The sequence below is a fragment of the Anas acuta genome, chromosome 1 (assembly GCF_963932015.1).
Source record: "Anas acuta chromosome 1, bAnaAcu1.1, whole genome shotgun sequence".
In the NCBI taxonomy this organism is placed as follows: domain Eukaryota; kingdom Metazoa; phylum Chordata; class Aves; order Anseriformes; family Anatidae; genus Anas; species Anas acuta.
In genome coordinates, this window is record NC_088979.1 from 130,330,844 (window position 1) to 130,349,710 (window position 18,867).

General features: G+C 39.4%; 1 protein-coding gene across 10 annotated transcripts in view; it reads right to left on the reverse strand.

The window, feature by feature from the left end:
- Positions 1–18,867, reverse strand: part of ITPR2 (inositol 1,4,5-trisphosphate receptor type 2) — a 273,831-nt gene that overhangs the window by 41,885 nt on the left and 213,079 nt on the right. For all 10 annotated transcript variants that reach the window (XM_068655998.1, XM_068655985.1, XM_068655992.1 and 7 more), the window contains 3 exons: positions 6,066–6,173; positions 3,360–3,552; positions 374–499 (listed from right to left, as the gene is read on the reverse strand). In XM_068655998.1, coding sequence (XP_068512099.1) covers positions 374–499; positions 3,360–3,552; positions 6,066–6,173 — 427 coding nt within the window. The remainder of the gene's footprint in view (positions 1–373; positions 500–3,359; positions 3,553–6,065; positions 6,174–18,867) is intronic.

Here is an 18,867-nt window from a genome sequence, read left to right on the forward strand (position 1 = left end):
TTGGTCAGTTTTAAGGAATCTCAGTCCCTCTGCTGCAATGAACCCTTCTTCAGCTCAGCAGCTGTAACTGAACGTGTGCAATAGTACATCACCATATGGTAATAAAATATATTAAAAAAAAAAAAAAAATTAGCTAACTAATCTTCAGCTTGGCTGCTATGTTCTGTCCATTTTACTTCACATTGCACAGGACATGTGATGCACTGAAGATCAGCTACAACATCTCAGACAACATCTGGTGTCTACTCAGAAGACACTAAATGGTTGCTGCAGATATGCTGCATACCTGAAGATGCAGTTATACGTAACTGTGTTACCTTAGAATGGAAAGCATCTAAAATTAAAAGGAAAAATGAAACCAAACTCAACTTGCCTTCATCTCCATCATCTCCAAAGGGATAAAACAGAGCAACTGCTAAATTGATGAATACAGCAAGGTTGAAGGAAATGCTCCCCCAGAGAGAGATGTGTCTAGAGAACCAAAACAGGGGTGGATTATCTAGAAAGGGGAGAAAAGCAGCAATCAGTGAAAAGTAAGCAGGCATTAACTCCATCAGTAATGGCCTCAAGGGAATTAAATAGTATTTAACGAAGAAAACTGATTTATACAAAATAAATACGCAGACCTTTAAAATTAACTAAAACAGACAAATAACAAACATAGGTTTGCCATAAAACACAGTTTCAAGCAGTTTTTCATCCAAGGATCCCAATACAGTTTATTATACATGACAGTTGTGCCTCAGCTGAGGTTTTAGGATTGGATCTTGTGTGAAGTCTTCTCATCTGCCTCTGAAACTGTAGCCTCTGTGCAGGGAGACATGAAGTCAAACAAACAACTAGGTTTAAAGGCACACTGCATGAGAGGCATACAGAAGACTCAGAGCAGGTCATCCAGCTGACCCATTTGGACCAAAAATGCTGATGATATTATTCAAAGAAAATGGAATACGCAAGGCTTCAGAACTACAGCATTTTCCCCACCTCTATCAAACTAAAAACATCTCAATCTGTTTTTGGAGAACAGATAAAATTCAGTCTGACTGGGTTTGGTTCTGCAAAAGCTAACTATTTCCTGTATGATCCTCAGACATCCAAAATTAACTGCTGAACAACAGCTCTGTGCTGTTATAATTACTCCAGGCTGTAAAAGGACTCCAGTTAAGCCAGGACCTCCATATATGAAGTGCTGTATAAAGACACAGAAGCAGTCTATATCCCAAAGAACTTATAACCTAGTTAGAAATGACTAAAAAGGGAAGTAGGACAAAACAGGGTTAAGATTTTGTGTCCAGAGTCATGTAATTGATTCAGCAAAAAGCCTAGGAACATCATCAGAGGGTACTAAGACCCAGGCAAGCACTTCATATATGCGACTGTACTATCAGATGTTTAAATGAACATTTAAAACAAGCCTCTATGTGTAATGGTGTGAGAAACCCCCCAGCCAGAGAAGTTTAGCTATTTGAAGATGATGCATTCCTATTAATTAGATTTTAAAGTACTGAGAGTCTTCTGCAAGCCTTAAGAGAATGTTCTTGACTTGCCTGTACCCAGCTAATTTTTAATATAGACTCCTTCAACTGAATATAACTGTCTCAGGATTTAGTCTAAATAAACTTTAATTGTGATTAGGTGACTATTCAGATTTCATTGTGATAACCTCATGCTGTTGACTGCTGGGATTTAAGCACTTGGAGCCACTGCAAATGACATCTGTCAATTTAAGCAATACAGACTGCATGCTAACAGACACTTGGCTAAAGAATGAACCAAGCCTAAACTTACATTATCTTTTCAAAGAAAAATCATGGAGACTTATGGACCATTCCACTGATGAAAGAAATTGGGGAATTTCTGTTCTGAATAAAAATAAACCAATTTTCCTTGCTTACAGCATTAGGCAGGTCTGGTCTATGTAAGTGTAGGGTTGGGCTGTTTTATGTGTGTTTCTTAAGCAAGAAAAACAGATATGCTTTTGTTAATAGAGTAATTTTTCTACAATATAGTGACTTTTATTCCCAAATAGACTGTGCAGTTAGGGAGTTAGTCTGAAATCATTTATTTTACAACTTCTACTCTTGTCGGTTTGTCAGTACAGACAAGTTTTTCACAGTGCCACCAAGGAAAGTGGACCTGAGCCAACAGGATTCATACTGAAAATTTACAACTGCCTCTGAAAATTGCCCAGGAATTGACATTTAAAAACCCATCCAACATTCCTGTTTCCATAACATTACGGATGCTGCACTAAACCATATTGCTTTAACTATCCAAACTCCCTGCTAATCCGACCATAGATCCTATTCTTCTCTTTCTTCCTAATCAATTGCATAATGCTGCTGTGAGCTGTTAAACAGCTGATGTCTGCCATCCCAGCAGTATCTGCATTTTAGCAGTGAACAAAATGATACACTCTCATGTACTTTTATATACATACATATATAATATACACGTCTTCTTTATCTCTCAAGGATACTGTAGATGCTTAATTAGTTCATAGCCTTGATTCTCTGCTTCAAATGCAAAGGGAACAGTTGACAGTTGCTAAGCTGGCAGGAGCTTACCATCCCCAGGACATGAGCAGCAGTGGCAGCCCCATTCCTGTTGAGGCCAGCAACCATAACACCCACCAGTGAACTGAACAAGAAATTCACAGTACCTGGCTTAGTTTCCCTGCACCTCCTGTTCAGGTCCCTGCTTTGATCTCTCTCCCATGATCTCAACTGTGCCTGCCAGATCTGCAAGTTGCAAGTAGCTTAAGAAAGTACATATGCCTCTCCCACTACCACAGGACATATACCAGAATGGGCTCACAGATGGGGATGTACTGCAGCCTAGTCAAGCAAGGCTGATGTGAACTGGCAAAGGGAACGGACTCCATGGGAGTCATGCAGATTTAAAGCAGCTGAGGTTCTGGTGAGAGACATTTTTAAGTGACTGACATTTACAATTTTTTTAATGGTCTTTTAGGAATCTGCAAACCTCAAATATGCAGCTACACATGTTTTTGTTAAATATTAGGGGTCTTGGCTTAATTAGGTGCAACCCTATTGAGTTTAGTGGAGCTACACCCAGTTCATCCATCTCTCAATTTAGCTTTTGGAGTCCAGAAGATCATCTTGAACACATTGTTTATATTAGTAACTACTTCATATTATGCCTCTTCTATGGTGGCATGCAAGTGTCTCAGATGACCTACACTATGCTGACCCTACACACACAAGTCCTGAGCAGTTTTGCTTGTTGCAATGTCACAGTGAACAGTGAAAAGAGTTTCATTAAAACTGAAAATATTTGAAGGCTTAAAAGCAAGGTTTTGGCATAATTAAGCTATTTTTTGAATTTGTTATACTTACTCCTAATTTTCTTTTGCCATTTCATCTCGTTGTACAGATCCTCTGTCTGTTGGAAGAAGTCATTGACTTTGCTTCCTTGTTCATCTCTCTCTGTTGTATTGAACACCCGACTTTTGGACTCCCGTGTAAGGAATTCACAAATATTAGGGACAGGAAAGACAATCTGTTCCATTGTTCTATCATGACGAACAATCTATAAATAAAATGCACATTATTTTTTTTTCAAGATCAGTGACTTTCCAACCATTTTGTTATATCTGTTCTTGCTCACAGCTCCCTTATTATTTATAAATTAATGCATAAATTATTGGAATGTTACAAAGAAACTGAACCAATTAATCCTAAAACATAAAGTGAAACCACAGTTCTATCTCCAAAAGCCTGCATGAAAATAAAGTGGCAAAAATATGGCTCAACTGAAACCTAGGTCCAAACTTACCCCAAATATAAAAAAAAAGTTCCAATTCAGAATGCTTCAATTTTGCAATGGATTGAAATGAGTCTCTGCCACTAAACAGTGCTGAAGCTCAGGGGCTTTCTGATTGATTATAGCATTCTTTCCTCACCTTGAATTTATTTCTATGATGACAGAAGTTGTGAAGGTGAACATGCAAAAATAGCACCCTGTTACTCAGATAGAACCCATATCTTATCTGTCTTTCTCTGCTTACTTGGCAAAAAAACAAGGTTTTGCATTGTTTATATTTCAGAGCCTACTGAGTTACTGCTAAGCGAGATAGATTTTACTCCATTTCACTACACTGTCATCAAAATTGCTTTCTCATTCTGATCATGGAGTCTGCATTATTAATAATGGAGAAATGGGTAGAAAACTCATTTTTACTCCTAAACACATGTTCCTGTACAGGCAGCAGTAGAGAAAAACAAACAAACAAACAAACAAAAACCAAACAACCACAGACTATTTGACTTTCAAATAAAACAAATGAGATACCCTAATATCAGGGAGCTATATCTAAAATGCTGAACAGGTCTAAAATTGCTTTCAGTAAAAGAACAGCAAACATTCATTTGATTTAGGAGCAAAGCTGGGATGAGTTTCACTTTTCCAGTCACAGTCCTGCATTTAAGAACCTTCCTTTCTCTCCTATAATTCATATTAATTATGTGAACATACTAAAAATCAAACCCATCTTAAGCCATTTTTACATATAACATATTCAAGCACATTTGCATTAGAAATGAAGGATAACTACACGTCTGCCCAAGGACATGTGCATTATGTGAAATTGAACAGGCTATTTTGAAGCTTCTTAAGTAAGCAGTTGCTTCTCAAGCCAGCAGATGTGCATTGGGACTGTGTGGCAAGTGAAGGACCCTGACAGAACATCAGTTCAGTCAAGGACTCAAATGAAGAGGTATGCTGCATGTGCTGCTATGCAGAATGGTATTCAAAAAGCCTCCCAGACAACAGAGGCCCATAAAATGGACCCCACCATATCTGCTGAAGAAACAGGCTTTGTTGGATTTAACAGCCATGACATTGCAGGAGGTTTTAGAAACTACTCTTGGAACAAGCTATTGGCCATGTAGAAGCAGACCACAGTGCTTGTTTTGATACCTAAATTTGCAGTCTACTCAGACAACTTACTCAGCTGATACTTGCTAAGAGATAACTTAAGAACATCCATAGTGTTAAAATATGTTAAAAGGAGCACTTAGCTGCTGTCTGGAAACCACAACAGCCATGGACCTTCCATCTGTCTTGTGGTGATACAATGTGAGCATTATCAGGCAAAAAAGGATGTTAGCTAGCACAGAGAAGGACCCCAGCAGCAGCCTGTCTTGACAGCAGCCAGGACAAAATGGACTTGAGGTGCTCGCATCAGACCACTCCCTGTACATGCAAGCTCAGGTCCAAACTAGACAGAGCCTGGGAGTCCACTGAAGCTAAAATTATTGGCTCAGATTCAGGCTGGTCCTGTGTGAAAACACACTGTACAGTTCTCATATTTAGCCAATTTTGGACTTGATAAAGGATGTCCAAGAAATATGTCACTTCTTCCTTCAGTCCATGGAAACAGACATCTTTGTACCAGAGACATTTTTCTCTTTATGAAGGCACTAAGGGCTAGAGATCCTTCAATGCCCAACTCACATCTTGATGCCTATAACCCCATGAAACCTGTAAGAACACAGGAACTGGTACAAGAGTTGAGAACCTAAATACCTCTGTGGTTCTTGATCTAAATCCAATCCATGGCAGCGGTAAAGCTTAAAATAGAGAAAAGAACAAATGAACAGGCTAAGCCTTGCTCTTTCAAACAATAGCCATACTGAATGTCTACATCACTTCAAAACCTCTTTGTACTGCAGCCAAACTTTTAATTTGATCAGTAAGCATCACTGGTTTTGAAACTCATGATTATTTATTTGAGTGATGCACCACACAAGATTACTCTTGACTTCATGACACAGCTACTATCCACAGTCATTATTTCCCTAACAAAACATGGTTGATAAAACAAAAGAAAGCTACTGTAAAATGATTATTTGGAGCCACTTTTAACATAGGTGCATTACTTTTTCTCCAACAGCCAAAATCATATCACTCAACTTTCTCTTCTCATAAATAATCTACACATTTGAATAAGCTTTGCTGTTCCGAAGTCTAAAAAAGGTGACATGCCCTGCACAAAATGCAAATTTGTCTCATACTCAATCTTCTAGTGAGCAATTCTTTACCTCTATCTGTGCCGTATGATTGGCATAATGGCTCAAGGCTTCATCTCCTTCATCTGGATCTGACCCTGGCTTCAGCATCTGTTGCAATGTTTTATTGTGACGAGCCAACTAGAAAGAGAAAAAAAAATCGGATTTATATCCTGCTGCTTTGTTTTCAGCTTTATCATCTCCACTTAACTAACACAAATCCTCTCCTCTTCCCCCCCCCCCCCATATACTTACATGCTGAACTCAGTGGGGCTCCTTCCACAGATAACAACAAAAATGTAATTACTTGAGAACAATAGGAATAATTTAGTCTTAAAAAGTCAGCAGCAAGTCTTTGGCTGAGATTTATGGATGGCAGCTTAGCTGGCAGCCTGGATGGTATTTGGACGTTTTTTGACAGATACCAAAAAATTAGACTGAATGCTTCTTTTCACTTGAGTTTTGACATAAAATTTGCATACTTCTGACTAGTAATTACACTTACAATTAAATTTACTCTGTGATTTCAAGTGGCTAAACTGTTCTTCACCATGTTGTAACATGGAATTTCAGGGCTGCCAAGGTAACATAGGTAACTATTTCAGAAGCAGCTGGACTACAAAGGCAGGTAAATACATTTTTAGTGTACAGATTATATACACAGCATGTGTGTGCATGCACATAAATACCAACTCCTCCTACAAACTTATACTAATTATATGCTTTGCATGATTCATAAAATGCATCACATCTTGTTGAATTGTAAATATTTAAAATGCTTGATAACTTCACAAAGGTTAATACTGATAGTGTCAGCAAATGCATTCATGATTTCTCTTAGGTCAATGAAAACCAAAAGACTTGATTAGAAAGGCATGAAGAAATGCCACTAAACATGTAGTTTTCCCTACATAATAGAGAGTGGTTTTCATCCAAAAACTCTGAGGTGTTTCATCCAGGAAGGTGATACAAGTTTTGCAATTTTAAGGTGGGGGAAACTGAGGCAGAAAAAGGAAAGGCTATCTTACAGTCACTATCCAGGTCTTAACCATTACACAGACATTACCACAACAGGCTAGACACAAACAATTACAAATGACTGCAGGAACCAGATTTTTAACTGCTGAACACCACAAGGGGGTTAGAGTTGTACTAAGTGAAACAAAGCAGCATGTTGAGGAGTTATAAATTAATTACAAATCTACAAAAAGTCTCAGGGATCAAGTCTAAAAGTAAAAATTGATCTAAACAGAAATTTAGTAATTTAACCAGAAATTGATCACACTCATTCCTAAGCCATTTGCAAGTCTTGCCATACCTTTTCTTATCTAAGAGTGGTGGGAGAGTGGTACATATGCAATTTATTCTGTTTATCAAAGTTCCCCAGAATCTACAAAATACATTTTCTTCTAGCTCTTTATACAAACTTATTAATCAAAGAAGAATATTAAATGAAATATCTAAAACCAAAAGAATATTCAGGATAAATAGTCAGAAAGAATAAATGTATTTTACTTTTATTTTACTTTACAATTACTCATGGACAGAAGTCTGCTTGGCCTTCAGAGCAGAGCACTAAGCCATTGTGGCAGAATATCAGCCTTTTAAAAACGGTCACAAGTTGATACTTCAGGACACATGCAAAAATCATAGGGTGGACAACTGCAGAACAATATTCTTTCCATCACTAATAGATACCTGCTTTCAATACTTACTTTTTGCTTTATCTAGTAAATATATTGATAGTCTCATTACATGTATTTATGCCTTATGCATCTTCCACTCATTTTTAAGGCTAAAAGATCCTTAAGTCTGACTAGTTCTCCTTCACACAAGGCATATAACCTGAAAAAGTCAGCAGTCTTTGTATGTCTACAACATCTACTTAAAAGGACAACTTGAATCAGGCATTTTGCATCCCCCTCAATACATGCAGTAGCATCACAGAGAAACACGATGAGCTTGTGAAAACAAGTTAAGTATTGTTTAAAAACTGCCTTCAAATAGTGTTACTATTTTTTCCCTTCAGCTTTATTGAATGTCCCCCTGCTTCTGTACTTAAGAAAGGGCAAGCAAGAGCACCCAATTCACCTTCTTTGTATCATTCATCGTTCTGTACACCAATGTCATGTCCTCTGTTACCTGTTTCTTCTTTAAACTAAAAAAAAAAAATCCCTATCTTTTCCATCCTTTCTCAAATAGAAGACTTTCTGTGACTCAATTACTTTCCTTGTCCATCTCTAAATGGCCTTTACTTTGGCTGTATCTCTTCTTTAAGACACAAAGAAAAGAACTGACTAGATAGAATGAAATCACACCCTGCTTGGAGTGAAGAATTAGCATAACCAAAAGCAAATATAGTCCTTTATTTATTTAAATATTTCTTTATTATATTATGTGACACAGAAGACATTTGCCTGTATGTTGGCTCTTTGTCTCCAATGTTAACCATTAAGATTCTGAGTCTTCTAATAAATGACAAGTCAAGGATATATGGACAGTTCTCCTCATTTCTCATCTTAAATTGATGCCAATTTGGAGAAAGGGATTTAAATAGATTTTGGAATTTTCATTAGTACTACAAAAAAGTTAATTTATAAATATACTGTAATTTGTATACAGAATTGGAAATACCATTTATAAGACATAAAATCTCAAGATATTGATTCCTGATATGATTTTAACTGTCCATAACTAGTATTATAAAAGCATGTCTCGATAAATGTCAGTAATGAAAGCTCCCTTACCACATGTGTTAAAAGGGAAAATTGTCCCAGTTCTCTTTGGCCATAATGGAACTGACGAGTATAGTATGTTAATTTAACAGACTGCTGGTGATTTGAGACAGTACCAATACAATGCATATTTCACTATCAGGTTTCACGTGAACAACAGCCACATACATTAAAACCATGTGCATTCAGTGAGATTCATTACACTTTATTAGACTGTGCTTTTAGGCAGTTACTATCTTGTGGTGATGTGTGTACAGAGTCTAGCATCATTTAGCCGGGGCTTACCAACACTAGCATTAGATAAACTGATCTGAGGAATAGGCCAGGAACTCCTGTTCTGAAGACACATTGGAAACAACCAGGAATTGCTGATCAAGCTGGAGGAGATACAGCAGATTTCAGAAGTGAAACCCGTCTGAAGTTGTCAACAGTAGTGCTACACCGAAAGTGCTCATAACATCATTTCTTTCTGCTTCCCACCTCTTCATATCCACTGACTTCTTGTAGTCTAGACCTTCAGACAGTAATCTCAGGGCAAAGGGTATATCTCTATTTTCTACTTGTATTACAGTTTTTATGTGAGATGGATTCCTCATTGCCACAGTAGTAAGTACTGTTAATATTTCTGTATTGTCAAAGCTGTATCAGTGAAAGAATGGTGTGGATTGCTCAGATATGAAGCAGAGGACCACAGTAAGACACAGAACAGCTTTATAAATGCCATGTTATTTGGCAACAACAACATTTTCTGAAGCTTTGCTTTCATGATCCTTCCTTCATCCTGTAATGAACTCAAGGGCACACACGGGCAAATAGGACTATGTTGACAGACTTCCTGACCACTGCAGAGCCTTTTCTGAGATCAAAGACACAGCAGTGAAAATAGCAATATAGCAACAAACCGTAACTTATAATATGAAAAGCTTACCCAAGCTGGTAATACGCTCTAGGTGACAGTCTGTGACTGGCATGTAAAGGCTGTGCAAGCTCTGACTGACACTTTTACACATTTAACTCCTGTGATGTAGTTGTGTTGCTTCTGTAGTGCTGCACAAATCTTTTGGGGCAGCTGAAGGGCAAGACACTAGATGGACATGGACTATAGTGACTAAGAAAAACAACAGCCCTGTTCACATGTGCAAAACAAAGCTAAAAATATGAAGAGAGCATAACTGATACAGAAAATAGTCTTCACTAGAGCCTGAATTTGCAGAGAGCCCCCAAAAAATCACCTCTGAGAACACTCTCAGTCAGTCATTCACTCATCCATCAACCATACCAGTGATATTTTAAATGTCAACACTGTACTTTCCTACTCACAATGGCATGTAAGGAAGAGGAAGCAGTAACATCTAATGGAGCAGTGATTTCCAAAGAGGGGAAGTGTAAGGCAATAGTTATATGAATAAAGATCATTTGGCTTTCAGTCAGTTCCCCAGGAAGGACTGTTGTTCATCTTAAAAGACTTTTGCTTCAAAAATTTGGAAAATACTGTAATAAACATCACTATAAAATGTGAAAGATTTAGGACAGACCAAGAACACTGATGTCATTAATAAAGAAACACTAGAGAAAAATGACAGAATTACAAGTAATACTCAGTCTGAATTCCTTACACAAAATGATTATAAAATCAGATCTGCTGGTCATTTGGGATCCCATATATGATCAGTAGCGTGGAAAAACACAGCAGACACATTTTATGCAATTAGCAATATATGGCTTTCCTGCAGGCTTTTTGTCTTAAGGTCAAAATTTCCTTCAACATAAATGCAATTGTTTTAATTTTCTCAAAGAAAGAGTGATTTAAATCTGTGAACATTCATGTCATCAGCCTCTCCCTGTAAGGGGTTTCCTCTATAGCATGGTCTGCATTGGAGGCTGACCCAGTACACACATGGGACAGTTGTCAAAACTCCTGCTGATTTCAGTAGGCTTTGCTTCAGGCCCAAAAAAGGACAGGAGTCCTATAAATATGAGCTAGAAACAGCAGGCAGAAGACCCCGGAAATCTGAAAGATGTATTTCTATTCATTCAACTTTCCAGCAATTGGAGACTATCAAGCCTGGGGAATAAAGATGATTTTTTATGATTAGAACAGCACAAAGGGATCTAAATGGGTGAAGCTTAGTGTCTTGTAAGCAAGTATGGCTTTCATGGAAGAGTCAGTTCACTGGCAAAGTGCCAAATGAGTTAAATTGATTTTCTAGAAAAGGCCAAAGAAGTATTATTATAAGTTCTGGACAACTGACTGAAAAATACAAATAAAGGCACAAATAGTCTCTGTGCCATGAAACACTTTAAAATATTCCTACTGAGAAATATTATAAAAAAATATAAATAGAGAAAAAACATCTTTCACCCCTGTATACATTATGCTTGTCACCATCTCTCTCGAGTCTCTTCTCATACTTATAAGGCAGCAATACAATCTACTATCTGATGGGGAGGTTCCTGGCACACAAGCAGGCCTGGCAGGGGCAGGGCAGCAGCTGGGGAGTGTGCTGGCTGCTGGGGCTCTCTGCGGTGAGGGGACTGGACAGACGTGCAACCTGCAAGCACTGCACAGTGCCCTCTCTGCCTTTACCCCATGCACCTGCTTCAGCTCACTGGCAGCCTTTTGGTGTGCCAGTCAGCCCTGTCTAGTGTGACAGGGCATGGTGAGGTCTCTAGACAATCCTCAAAGTTCATGACCCATGGACCTTGTGGAAAGTGAGGCAAGAGCTATTTGTACAGACCTGATGTGCAATGCATGAGATCTGATAGATTTGTCATAAATTATCTTCATACCTACTCAGTAACAAGATGTACCGTACTGTAGTTAGCCAGCCCAAAGGCCACTGGTCTTTCACCAGGGAGAAAAGAGACAGAATCTAACATGCAGCAAGAGCAGCACCTGTTCAGATTACTTTCACCTTGCTGTGCAAACAGAGTCATGCAGCTGGGACTCATTTACAGCTGCAATCCCTTCTTTTTTCCCCTTCAGTCCCCTGGCTCCCAGAGCCAGGCAATGTGAGATCTGGCACCACCAAAACCCCTCACAAGGGGAAACCCCAGCCATCTCACCAAGCATTTCATTTTCTGCTTAGGCTCTCTAGGATAAAAAAGCTACTGTGAGACTGACAAGAAAAACCCCAAGGACTGAGAAACAACAGCAAAGAGAGAGTGAAGGGAGTAGCAAACGGGATGGGTGAGACACACAAGAGGACAGGAGACAGAAAGTGAGATACTCTTCCTCTGAGCACCAGTGTCTTACCACACTCCAGCTCCCTGCCCAGGGTGAATGAAAACACTCATATTCCATTGGTAAACAAGGAGAGAAAGAGAAAGCAAAGAAAAAGGAAATGTCATCTTAACCATAGCTGAGCAGAAATTTTTATTCCAGTTGGCTGTACTAACAGTAATAACATCTTCTCCCCGTGTTCCAATCAAAATTGAATGGTGCTTTCTGCAATACATAGGGTACTTCCTTTCCAGAAGTCATTACAGTTTCATAGAGCGTCACCTTTGCACTCCACCACAAAGCAATCTGTTAACAAACATTAGGAACAGTAGGGACGGAGCAATGGGAGACTCTCAAATCAAGTATTCATTGATTTCATTTAGATGATTATACTGTACAGAGCAACCAAAAGGATTTAGAGCTAATATTCCCCTGATGGCCTGTGGTACAAGAGCAAGGCCCTGAGTGGTCCAGACTCTATGGATTCTGTTCCTGGGTCTTCTGTGGCCTCATGTAACTGCTGAGACATCACCTCTAGTCCCTGCCTCCACGTGGTATGTGATTCAAATTGTGGATCTACCTTCCAGGGTATGGAGAAATAAAACACCTTGACATTACCACATAGGAGAAGCCATCACAGTTAAATGATCTCTATCACTATTATGTTTGCAGTCCCCATAGTCATTTTATTACTACTTCTGATGTGGTTTTGCAGTTCTTTTATCCCCAATGAAAGGCAGCAGAAGACAAAATGACTTGCTAATATTTCAACTAGCTTTACTTCCATTTGTCTTCTTCATAATTTCTTTCATGGGCAAAGCTTACTTGCAAAAAAAAAGTACTATGCATGCGGGTAAAGTTCAGGTCTGCTGATAAAATATGTGCTGAAAGAAAGCAAAATTTAGCTCAAGGGGATGGGTATGAAACACTTCTTCAAGGTACATGTAAACTGTCACGAGCAGCAGTGCCTAAATGAGCCAAACTGGCTCAATGCATACATCAGTCACATCTGGTTTTTGGTATACAGTAGCCATACTGAACATAGGATGTGGACAACAGTATGCAATAGAGTGTTCCAACATGAGGAGTATAGGAAAGAAGGACATAACTAGATAATGGAAGTGTCAGACATGATTATGGGAAGATAACAAGACAGTTCAAAAAAGGAAAAGGAAGAAAAAGCAGAAATACTAGAGCTAGTCTTCTTAACGGTATAATAAGAAACAACATCCCAGTTACATGTAACTTCTATGAAAGGCAGATAAAACATTGCACCCAACACGCTTATCAACATGTTACACACCCAGACTGACAACAACCAAGAACAGCAACAGATCAGCAAGCATATGGATACCAAATCCACAAAGCAAGAAAACTGTTCACTGCTAAAAGACACCAACATTTTACACACATACAAAATATATACATAAGCTTGAGATAAGAGAGCTGTGAATGGCATACCCTTTCCAGGAACTCTCCAAATCCTTTTATTGTCAAGCACTTTACTTCCTAGGTTTCTCTTCTTATTCAGAACAGATACTCTCTGCAAAATATCTGTCTATTGCTACCTATCATGTGGATCGTAAAGAAAGGGAAGGCTAGCTATCCATACAACAAAATGAGAAACTGATCATGATCCTTATTTTGGGGACAATGTGGCAAGGGAAACAACAGTCTTAAGTCTTTAAGCCTTAGGTATGACCATATTTTCTTCTTTAAGCCATAAGAGTAGAATTTGACTGCCACTCAACCTCTCTTCCTCTGGCACCAGGCATAGAGAATAAAGCAACTCAAGCACTGATACTTCCAGAATGGGCTCACACACCTCTCCAGGGTCTAACCAAACTACATGGAAAACAGCTCTGCCTTTCACTTGAAGTGTGAGATTTGCATAATCTCCAGCTCTCTCCTCACATCTCCCACCCTTAAGCTTCATTTCATGTGTTTACACTATAGTGCCATGTTGTCTTTTGCACGTTGTGACCCCCCAACCTGGATGCAGCTCACCAGCCCTATCTATCAAACCCATCAGCTCTACAATACATTCCTAGGTTCTGGTAGAGCACCTCTGTAGTTGTACGGGCTTAGATAAGCCATCTACCAATCTTCAAAGCAGCTTGTTAAGAGGTGTTAAGTCCTTAGTCAGCTTTCATGATTAAAACATTTGAGATCCAGCCATTAATGTGGCCATCATACTTGTTATAGCAACAGTGAGGTAATAAGTTTGTTCAGACAATCTTGTTAGTATCCCACATCTTTGACAGGTATTTCTGTAACACACAAAAAAAATATAACTTGGTCATTCAGAGTCAAAACCATATCAGACTAATGTAGTATGTAAGCAGCTGAAGCTGCAAACTCTCAAAAGGCATGCATTTCCTAATCTCTGCAGAGGTCTGATGCATATACTTTGTGGGGTATGAAACAGGACAGTTGCCAACTGTGGAGACAGACAGGGAATGAGAGGTGTCTCCCTTCATATAATTACAGTGGTGAGATTTCCCAGCTTCTTCAATCATGCTGTTGAACACTTGCTAACCCTCCAACAATTAACACAGAAAAATGTCTTTAAAAATAATTTAGGGGCATAGAAATAAAGAGAAGAGAAATTAAAACAGTGAGTTGTTCTTTCTAACTTTGTATTACGGCTATGTCCTCGGTAGAGCAGTTTCACCTGGTACCTGTAAAGCAACAGTTCATGGTGGGAAAAAAAAAAGTGAAAAAATTACAACTCTGTCCTCATCAAACGTTCACAAATAATGCAGCTTTACCCAAACAGCTAGCAGCTAAATGGTGCTCTGCAGGCAAACTCACAGAAAGAAAAGACTGGAAAGTCAAAGTTCATTTAAGGCTGCCACAGACCATTCATAAAACATATTCTGAAAATCATTGTCAATACATAACAGCAGAGAAACTGTTTTCTTTACAGAGATGGATACTTTTGATCATTAACTCTTAAAGCTGCCATCTAAGAAGTGCAAAGTGGACCTCATTTTTATTTTTCTGTGCTCGTTAAGTAAGTTTAAATGAAGAGAAAGGCAAATGAGGTACATCTGCCTGTTTTCAGATTACAAATTCAGATCTTGTCTATTCTAGAAAAATCTATGATGACTGAGATACCTAATTAAATTATGACATCAGAGGAGATGAGAATTAAAACTGAGCAACTGTGAGGAACAGACATATTTTGACATTCTGATTAATGCTCTTTATTTTTGCTAACCTGTAATTACTTCAATGACTACCGAACAATTGAGAAGGCTAAAAAAGTATGTCTTTGTTAGAGAAGACATCCCCCCCTGTTTTTAATTAAGGTGTAGGATTTCACCATGCAGATATCTGAGGCCTATTAGAACTGCTCTGATAATATTAAATAAGACCAGACTTCACTTTCATGGTATTTCCAAGGCTACCCTCACTTCCCTTCAAAACAAACAAAGCAAGTTCCTCCTAGCTCAGAGTAAAATACCTTGGTTGTACTTTATATATAAGAAAAAGAGCACTTCGGTTCATCTGAAGGTCACCTTTAATGGAAAAGCCTGTTCTGCCAGAGCAAGCCTTCACCTACAGTAGACTGTTACAATTCAACACTTTGTGTAATACAGCTTTCTTAACAAAGGGTGTTTGCAGCAATCTGAACAAAGTGGCTACATTACATAAATTTCTGAGCAGACAATTTTGCAGCTGAGGGCAACTGAAAGTGTAGTCTAATTTGAAAAGTGACTTGGTAAAGATGGCACTGTGTGGCTCCACATGTATTGTCTCTCACTGGCTTCTGGATCGAACTTACTGCTTACAAATAAAATTCTTTTTATTTCTACTTAACACTTCTCCACATAAACATAACTGAATAGCTTTAAGTCAAACTGTGCTCTTTTTGGCCCATCTATCATCTAATGAAGACTGTGTATGGAAGCTCTAAGATAGGTGTAAGGTTTGAGGACAACAGGTCAAGTTCTCTACTAGTATAAATGAGTATCACTTGTCTACCTTCAGTGGAGACAGTGCTATGTATACTGGTTAAGGATATGGGTAAATGAAGATCCATTCTTAGAATGGGAAGCTAAATAACTGGCCTGCTGGCCATAAAGAACCAAAGGGAATTAAAGTAACTCTCGCCAGCCCGTGCTGTTTCAGACAGCAATGAAAAGTTAGTATGTTTATTACTAATATAGGACTGTAAATGGAGCCTGAGAACAGAAAATGTCTTACATAAGACCATGTCATTCTACAGGCAATTTTCAGAGTAAAATTACAGACTAATGTGAAGATTTCACAACACAGATATTTGACAAAGAAAATATATTTCTTCTGGTTTAACATTTGGGCCCTAACACCAATACAACATATTTCCCAATGACAAAAATCTTGTAAATCACAAAACATAAGGACACAGGATTAAAAAAGTTAAAGACAGAAGAAGAAACCCCACAAAAAAAAATAAATATTAAGGCCACTTGTACATTAGTGAAATGCACAGTCACCACAGTCAAACAGGATACATACCTCATTAATATTACATATAATGAAACATACATATATGTATAATATATACTTGATCTTAACTCTAGAGCTGTAGAAAATAACCTAAAACTTTTGTGACCAGCCTACATCTAGCCTGAATCCCAGCAGCTCCTAGTAACCTAAGACAACAGGATTCCAGAGGGAAACAGAGGTCCCCATATAGGTCCCTATCAAAGTCATGACAGGATCTTGAGGAAAATGCTTCCAAGAAGGGAAGAAAAAGAAAATATCGAAGGACAAGTTGCCAAGGTTTTAACCTGAGACCTAACAACAAAGGACAAGTTGCCAAGGTTTTAACTTGAGACCTAACAACAGCCACAGACATTTGTTTAATGTTTCAGGTGCTCATTAGTGTCAAGCCCCTGTAGCAGCCTCCATACTGTCTCTCTATACTGCAGCTGGCTAAAGGTAGAATTATATACCATCCTAATGAGCCGCAAGGAGGGTGATGTGCGTCATTGGTTTCTGTTTCAATCTAAGTGTAAAAGCCTTGCAACAGCTTCTGATTCTGCTGACATTTAATTAGCCAGTGTCATTTTGATGCCATAGCCTGTCTCATCAGGATGATAACTACAAAACAACATGTGGAGCATAAAAGTTCTATGAGAAGTTTCAGGTCTGGCAGCCAAGAATATGAGTCCCCTGACAGTCACGGTTTCTGGGACTGGTCCCCATTAGCCCCTTGTTTTGGCACTGCTATCAGCAAGAGCTTTGCTGTTAAGAGAGAGATGCAAAATAACAAAAAAAGAAAATGAAAAGCTACAAACCTCAGCAAAGCCTTGCAAAAAAAAAAAAGCGTCCTTGAGATCTAAAAATTTTATCTGTCCTGCAAAAGGGAGCATCATTATGGCACTAACTCAGAGCTATTCATCCTGAAGGACAGAAGGACAGGTTTATCATGAAGGATAGATCTGATAATCCCCTGAATTCAAAAGGTAGCCCCGTTTATTTAAGTATGTAAGGTATTTTTCATCAAGTGCCATCAGATGCTTGGGAAGGCTATCTTTAGGAATACCTGACAACTGTTCCTTAAGAGATTGCTCACATCAGCTGCAAAATTTGAAAATTTTCCTTGCTATAACAAAACCTGACTGATCTATATATCCACTCGGGTGCTGAAAGAGCTGGCGGACGTCATCGCGGAACCTCTCTCAATTATTTTTCAACGATCCTGGGAATCTGGGGAGGTCCCGGTAGACTGGAAGCTGGCAAATGTTGTGCCGATTTTCAAGAAGGGTCAGAAAGAAGACCCTAGCAATTACAGGCCTGTCAGTCTCACGTCAGTGCCTGGTAAAATCATGGAGAAGATGGTTCTCGAACTTATTGAGGCGCACCTGGGGGACAAAGCAGTCATTGGTCCCAGCCAGCATGGGTTTGTGAAGGGTAGGTCCTGCCTAACTAAACTGATTTCCTTTTATGATAAGATCACCCGTATGGTGGACCAAGGGAAACCAGCTGATGTGATTTTTTTGGACTTCAGCAAGGCTTTTGACACGGTCTCCCATAGGATCCTACTGGACAAAATGTCCACCATACAGCTAAATAAAAACATCATACGATGGGTGAGCAATTGGCTAACAGGCAGGGCCCAAAGGGTTATGGTGAATGGGGCTGCGTCAGGCTGGCGGGCGGTTACCAGTGGGGTCCCTCAAGGCTCCATTTTAGCGCCGGTACTTTTCAATATTTTTATAAACGATCTGGATGTAGGAATAGAAGGTATTTTGAGCAAGTTTGCTGATGACACCAAACTTGGAGGAGTTGTGGACTCGAATGAGGGTGGAAAGGCCTTGCAGAGGGATCTGGATAGGTTGGAGAGCTGGGCGATCACCAACCGCATGAAGTTCAATAAGAGCAAGTGCCGGGTCCTGCACCTGGGACGGGGAAACCCTGGCTGCACGTACAGACTGGGCGATGAGACGCTGGAGAGCAGCCTAGAAGAGAGGGATCTGGGGGTTGTGGTAGACAGCAAGTTGAATATGAGCCAGCAGTGTGCCCTGGCAGCCAGGAGGGCCAACCGTGTCCTGGGGTGCATCAAGCACGGCATCGCTAGTAGGTCAAGGGAGGTGATTGTCCCGCTCTACTCTGCGCTGGTGAGGCCTCACCTTGAGTACTGTGTGCAGTTCTGGGCACCACAGTATAAAAAGGACATGAAACTGTTGGAGAGTGTCCAGAGGAGGGCTACGAAGATGGTGAAAGGCCTGGAGGGGAAGACGTACGAGGAACGGCTGAGGGCACTGGGCCTGTTCAGCCTGGAGAAGAGGAGGCTGAGGGGAGACCTCATCGCAGTCTACAACTTCCTCGTAAGGGGGTGTCGAGAGGCAGGAGACCTTTTCTCCATTAACACCAGTGACAG